The sequence below is a fragment of the Lactuca virosa genome, chromosome 2 (genome assembly GCF_052849685.1).
Source record: "Lactuca virosa cultivar CGN04683 chromosome 2, Lactuca_virosa_CGN04683_v6, whole genome shotgun sequence".
NCBI classification, from domain to species: Eukaryota; Viridiplantae; Streptophyta; class Magnoliopsida; order Asterales; family Asteraceae; genus Lactuca; species Lactuca virosa.
The window spans coordinates 271981502-271989155 of NC_136427.1; the positions used below are offsets into that span (position 1 = coordinate 271981502).

The 7654-nt window shown below is 36.4% G+C and overlaps 1 protein-coding gene across 1 annotated transcript; it reads left to right on the top strand.

Moving 5' to 3' along the window:
* The first annotated feature begins 3006 nt into the window (after positions 1–3006).
* Positions 3007–3480, top strand: LOC145158516 (uncharacterized). The gene has a single exon (XM_079077403.1). The coding sequence runs from the start codon at positions 3007–3009 to the stop codon at positions 3478–3480; it is 474 nt and encodes a 157-aa protein (XP_078933529.1).
* The last annotated feature ends 4174 nt before the right edge of the window (positions 3481–7654 follow it).

Below are 7654 nucleotides of genomic sequence, written 5' to 3' on the forward strand. Positions count from 1 at the left end.
GATGAGGTGTCTGCGTTTGTGATCGAGCAGAAAAAAGACCACGGTATGAACATCATCTTCTTCATACATGATAATGAGAAAGATGAGGGAATAAAAGGAGTTTCAGGAGGGAAAGAGGAGATATAACATCGTAACATCATCTGGGTCTGTGTGCTTATGAGTGAGAGGGAGAGAGAGAGAGAGAGAGAGCCCCTATTATTTTTTAATTCTTTAAATAAATAAATAAGTATTGGATTTAAAAAAATGAAAGAAAAATAGAAAATAAATACCCCAATGATATTACAGTCAGTTCAGTTTACTAGGGGACCAAATCCGCAACAAAACTAGCTCAAAAAGACCAAGAAACCAGAAAAGTCGAGGTTTGGACTAAACCTCGGAAAAAATATGTATCACGGTAACCATTTTTGCAATTTTCTCTTTTATCAATAATATATGTTTACAGTCTATCCTATATTGATATATTTCTTTTTTTTTTTAGTTCATATATGTATTTAATTTAAAAGAAATCTTCAATAAAGCCACAATATATTTGGTTAGTTTAGAGTTTAATCTCAAATTTTATTTTTAAACAGAAAAGTCCTGATTATCTAATTTTGTACGATAATCTATCATTTTCTGTTGAAAAAAATAGTAATAAAGACTGTTTCGTTAATTTATGCAAAATATAAAATAATCAGAAGTTTTCTATTTAAAAAATAAATATTGTGATTAAACCATAAACTGATCTAAAATATTGAAACTTTATAAGAGATTCAATTTTAATTAGATGAGAATTATAACCGTGCACAAAAAGTTTTAGTATTTTTAGTATCTTACAGATATTAGTTATTGTTCAAACTTTTAAAAAATAAAGTATATTGTGTTAATGGTAACAATCTGTGAGTAGGATTTTACGTGACCTTTTCATACGTCGAAAGGGAAAGAAAAGGGTTAAAGAATTGAAAATGGAGATCTAAAATTGAACAGATGTACACCTACTTTTGCGTAATTAATATTTTTAATATAGTAAAATAATATATTTTGCCACCTCAAATTAGTTGTTAATTAAATAAAATATCCATATTAATGATAATCACAAACAATTTTTAATGGGGATATGACTGTGAAAAGTAAAAAAAACAATTGTTTGGGACAAGTGTCTCCTGTATAATCAGATGATATCCTGTGTTGGAGATTGCCCTAATCGCGTGAAACAATTCCTGTTGCATTAAAGAAAACAATTCCGATTTAATTCAATGAACTTGATTATTTATATTGTAAAGGTAATCGTACTTTTATGTTTCTTAATTTTATCTGATGACTTAAGTAATAATCTACTGAATTTGGGGGATTGCCAGATGTTAGATGTGGGTACTTAATTATGAATTTATATTTTTTAAGAGCTCTTTCTTTAAAGTAATTAGATTTTACAGATACAGTGACAAAACTTTTTGCAAAACTAACATTCTTCAAGGGTCATACTTCATGCCATCTTGTGTAAGTACGTAACACGACCCACTAGATCGTTATGATAAAAGTAGTGTCCACCAGTAATTCAATCCATATTAGTACTAAAGTCTAGAACTTTTATTGTTTGTTGAGACCAGAAGCGAAGCGAGGAATTTTTTTAATAAGGGACGAATATATATTAACGTATATTTTATCTTCAAATAATATAATAAAGTCTTTAAAATTTAAAAATGAAATTGCTAGAGAAAAATATACAACGATTTTTTTTCTCGGATTCTACATATAATCATACATTCCTTGAAATAAGCTGTGAATTTAAAAAAATTATAATATAAATATACGTATCAAGTTATATTTGTAATACTTTAGTAACACAAAAATAAAATATAAAAAATATATAACAATAACATATATGTGAATTATGTATTTATATTGTTGCAATGGTAGTGTATGTACTAGATATTTAGAGTTATAAAAAGAAACCTAAAAAGTTAAACGGATGTGAAAGGACCAATTCTGATAACTAGACTATATAAATGATTAATTCTTTAAATTTTACATTTTGACATACAAAATAAAATCTCTTAGGGACTTTACGCCTTTCCCTTTAGAAGATCCAACTATATTGGTCTTATTAAAAGTTAAAAACACAAAAGGGGATTATGGGGGCTGAGCACCGGCTAGCCTCGGTACTCCCTCCGCCACTTGTTGAGACTCGAACGATCGAACATAAGGTGTCATAACCTTCACAGGACCCCGTTCCCAAATGCGGGTAGCTAAAAAAACCCAAAGATGTGGTGGGATCGAAGGCAAATACCCCTACGGACCCCAAAATATATAACTTAAATTTAATCATTTTTTTAATCTTTAGTTCATGTACTTGTTTTCATAGTTTTGTGTTTTCATATGTGACTTGTATTATAATTTTTGTTGTAATATGTTACGTTAAACGAGACAAAATGAGTAAAATATGAGATTTTGGGCACATAGGGTAAAAAGGAAGTAATTGGGGGTCTAGAGGGTTGTAGGCATGCAAAAAGGGGTGTGAATTTCAGAGGTGAGAGGAAGAGTAGGGATCGCTGAGGTTTCACCATCTCATTTGTTTTCGTTGACTTGTCATTGCTATTTTAGTTCTAAAATAACATAATTCAATGTAATGGGTGACTCAACTCATACCTTAGCATGGACCTGACCGAGTCCCTCCTGCATAGCCCAATTTTAAGCGAAAATAGTTTAGTTGTTGTCCAAATTCATCCAAACAATTCCATACATTTCCAAATCACTTCTAATAATCCTTACTATCTGTAATCTATTGGACTTCATTATTCTATCCTTATTTACCGCTGTATATTCTCCATATACAGTTCCTGATTTGTAAGCTCCCATTACTCCTAATTCTTAGCTTTCCTGTTGTATTGTTTTTTGTATATAATCCTTTTCCTTGGATTCTGTAATTTTGTGATCAAAATATTCAATAAAGAATCAAAGTCTTTATGGTATAAGCGCGGGTTCTACCGCTCAATTGATCATCCCCAACAAACCAGTTGTGATCAGCTCATGGTCGGCAACAAGAACGACAACAACAAAAAGAGTGAAGGGAGCAGACCTAATGTCAACTCCCTCTTCTATCTTCATCCGTCAGATTATTCACGAACAATGCACGTGAATGATGCATTGACGGATAACAATTATAACGGCTGGGTTCAAGAGATGGAAAATTTCTTGTTTTCCAAGAACAAGATTGGGTTCATTGACGAATCGATAATAAAACCAGACAAGATGGAAACAGACCACATGGCGTGGATCAGGTGTGATGCGATGATAAAAGGGTGGCTCACCACCACCATGGAAAAGGAGATTCGCACGAGCGTCAAATACGCTAACACTACAACAGAGATGTGGTCAGACCTCCATGAGAGGTTTGGAAAAGAAAGTGCACCAAACACATACGAACTGAAGCAAACAATCTCAAATACTCGACGAGATAGGTTAACTGTTTCAGCATACTACACAAAGCTTCCAGTGGGATGAGATTCAATCGGTCCTCCCTACTCCTTGTTGAACCTGTGATAAATGTGATGGTTGTTTGGGAAAATCACTTGTTGAATTGAAGGAGAAAAAAAAGGTTATATGAGTTTCTCACGGGCCTTGATAATGAGTTCTAGATTGTGAGAACTCAAATATTGGCTTTGAAACCGACACCATCTCTTGGATTTGCTTATCATCTTGTTGCTGAGGATGAAAAACAAGGTCCATCACCAACACCATGAGACCCACTAATGAAGCAACAACTTTCCATGCCTATACCAAGACCAATACGAATCAACATGGAAACAAGGCAGTGAAGAAAATCACAAAGCAAGGAGAACATTGCAGCTTTTGTAACAAAGACGGTCATACCCATCACGGGTGCTTCAAGCAAATTGGCTATCCAGATTGGTGGCTGGTGGCCATGAAAGAACAAACAAGACAAAGGATAACCAAGGGTTGCTTGTGCAGAAATTGAATCAAGCACAATAGAAGGTTTAACTAAAGATCAATATCAACAATTCCTAAAGCACTTCACACCAGTGATCATACCTAATGGAGAATCCTGTGATCATACCTAATGGAGAATCCATTTCTGTCAAGGGGAGCGGAAATCACACTCCATCTAACGAGACAAAAGTGAAAGATGTTTTGCACATTCCTAATTTTAATCGCAATCTTTTATCAGTTAGAAAACTTTCAAATGACTTAAAGTATGTTGTAATTTTCTTTCCGGATTTCTTTGTCATGTAGGACCTAACTTCGAGGAGTTTGATTGGAGTGGGTAAATGCAAGAATGGTCTATATCGGATGGGAATGATTGGAATGAAGAGGAAGGATTTGATGTCAAAAGTTGATATATGGCACAAGAGGTTGGGGCATGCTGGTAAAGAAAAGTTTAACAAAATAAGTTTTCTTAGAAACATTTCTTTTAAGAATAAGGAACATGTTTGTGATTCTTGTGCTAAATCTAAACTTACCAGACAACCTTTTCCTTCTAGTATTACAAAGATGAATGCTTGTTTTGATTTATTGCACTGTGACATATGGGGTAAATATTGTGTTTATTCTTAGCATTACATTGCATTTTAGTATACATCATGTTTATTCTTCGCATTACATTGCATTTTAGTATAACTTTGCATGCATTTTGCATTTTCGGGACATTTTCGAGGATCGGTATACTTTTCACGATTTTTGTGGATGTTTTAGGGGCATTTGAGGATTTGGGCATGCTTAGGATGTTTTAGGGAATCTCTCTGCAAAATTTCAGAAGAATCAGAGCAAGATTGAAGAAAACAGGAAAAAGGGAAAAAGGCTTATTCAGGGGATTCCACGGTTATGGAATGCCATGCCTATACCATTCCACGGCCGTGGAATGGATATTTTAGCATTTTCAACATTTTATCATTCTAAGGACGTGGAATCATTCCGAGGGCGTGGAATCGTTGCTGACAGTTTTATGTGATTTTCCAACTTCCATTTTAAAGAGGTTTTCTAGCCATTTTGGAAACAACTCCGACCAAGAGCAAGCAAGGGGCAATTTACACATATTTTACCATCATTTAGCACTTTGGAATGTAACGCCCAGCTTTCAAGTAATTTCAAACTCATCCCTTGGGTTTTAATTATGTCATTTTTGGTCCTTGGATTGGTAAGAAGTGGTCATGGGAAGCCCTAGTGGCAAAATAGTGATTTTGGGGACTTGAGTAGTACGCAGGGCGTACATCTTAGTACGTTAAGCATACTAGGGCGTGCCCTAGTACGTTGGGCGTACACATATGTACGTTGCGCGTATGTATGTTCGGGTGAAACCCTAACTTTTAGGGTTTGTGGAGTATTTAAACACCATTATGTGTCATTTCAACTCACTCTTTCAGCCTCCAAGTCCTTTAGCCGTTTTGAGAGAACCCTAACCCCCATAAGTGAGCATCTTGAGCTTATAGTGTGATTTTGTGTGCTAAAAGGAGAAGATAGTGCACCAAAGGAGTCAAGGAAGGAAGCAAGCTTGTAGATTTGGGATTATCATCTTCTTGGGAAGCTCCAGAAGGTATAAAGCTTCTACCTTTATGCTTGGATTGTTTAGATCTTGTTTTGGTTGCTTTTTGGTATCCTTCTTGTCCCAAGAGTCCCAATATTGTGCATGCTTTGTTTTGGTCGTGTTGGGCTGTCCTTTTAGACCCTAGGATGGGTCTTAAGGCATAAAAATGAGGTCCCTTGAGCTAGTTTTGTCCCTTGTTCTTTATAGGAGGTCTTAATGGATTAAGACCATGTATTAATCCCTTTTTGGTCGACCAAGGTCTTAAAGTTTGAGACTTTCTGGTTCTAGAGTGCTTTTGGACATTGGATTTGAAGTTTGGGCTTAAGTGCTTAAGCCATTAAGCACTTAACAAGGTTTTGGGCTTTGTGAGGGTACGCCCCGTGTATGAAGAAGTACGCCCAACATACCTTGTCAGCATCCCCGTATGCGGTCAATACGAGGCTCGCGTACGCCATCTGTTGGGTTTTCGTAACTTGGGCTTCGGGTATTGGGTCATCTGTTGGGCTTTGATTGTTGGGCCCCAATGGACTATCTGAGTAGCTGTGTTCTGGGCTAATTGGATAATTGGACCTTAGGATAAGGCCCAATAAGGAGTTGGGCCCAATTTGGAAAATTGGGCTAATTATGGGCCTTGAGGTAATTTGGGCCTTTTGGATCAAAGATTTGGATTTGGGTATTGGCCCACTTAGGAAAAGGGTGAAATAGATATATACCCTAAGTATGGATTATTAGTCAAGGATGGTAATCCAATTGTTAATTGGATGTTTGTTTTGTTGTGATAGTTAGGGATTTTCGTGAGCCAGCAACCGGAGGTTTTTCAGTGTGGTTCGGCATTGTGAGGTGAGTTTTCCTCATTATACTTGCGAGTTGAAGGCACCAATGTCGGCCCATTGGATTGATATCGTTTTATGGATGTTTTTAAGATGTTATGATCTGTTAGATCGGTATCCTGGTAGATAAGATGTTGCTATTTTGTTATGATCTGTTAGATCGGTATTCTGGTAGATAGGATGATTGCTATGATGTTAGGATCTGTTAGATCGGTGTCCTGGTATATAGGATGATGATATGTTTAGTGATCTGTAGATCTGTCGACTGGTTGTAGTCTGTTATATGTTTACCTGTTAAATGTGCTCATGATTTTTTGGTGGCAGAGGCTTTACTGCTTTGTGTGTAAGCCAACAGGCCAAGGCATTCCAACCCGATGGTTGAGGGCCTAGGCTATTCCATCCCAAGGATGATTGGACCCATAGTATGTTGGCATTCCAACCCGATGGTTGAGGGCCTAGGGTATTCCATCCCGAGGATGATTGGACCCATAGCATGTTGGCATTCCAACCCGATGGTTGAGGGCCGAGGGTATTCCAAGCCGATGGTTGATTGGACCTATAGTATGTTGGCATTCCAACCCGATGGTTGAGGGCCTAGGGTATTCCATCCCGAGGATGATTGGACCCATAGTATGTTGACATTCCAACCGGATGGTTGAGGGCCGAGGATATTCCAACCCGATGGTTGATTAGACCCATAGTATGTTGGCATTCCAACCCGATGGTTAAGGGGCCTGGGGGTATTCCAACCCGATGGTTGATTGGGCCCATAGTATCCTGTTTTGTATATGTGCTATTGTTTGTGTATTGGTATTTTGTGGAACTCACTAAGCTTCGTGCTTATAGTTTTGGTTTATGGTTTCAGGTACTTTAGTGGATCGTGTTAAGGTGACAGCTTGACTATACACATCCTCACATTTTTGGACTTATGATTTCTGGGAAACTCTGATAACGTGAATGTTTTAAAAACTAAGTCGAAAGCAATTCTGATTTTAAAAAATATTTTGGGAATAATGGTTTTTGTAAACACTTCTTTAGAAAAAGGGTTGTTTTGAAAGGTTTAAAATTGTTGAAATTTTTGTGATGTTACATGGAAACTGTTGGATTTAGTGTCTAGGCCCATAACTATAACTGGGATGTACTTGACCCGATTGTAGCATGGTCCTTTTGGGTTGCCTTCACCAGTGCAATTTGATAGGATGAACTTTTAAGAATAAGGCTATTTGTGATTTATTATTGTATTATAAGTATAATATATTAATTGAGAAATCATATTATTTAATTAGTATTGATCAATAATTAAGTT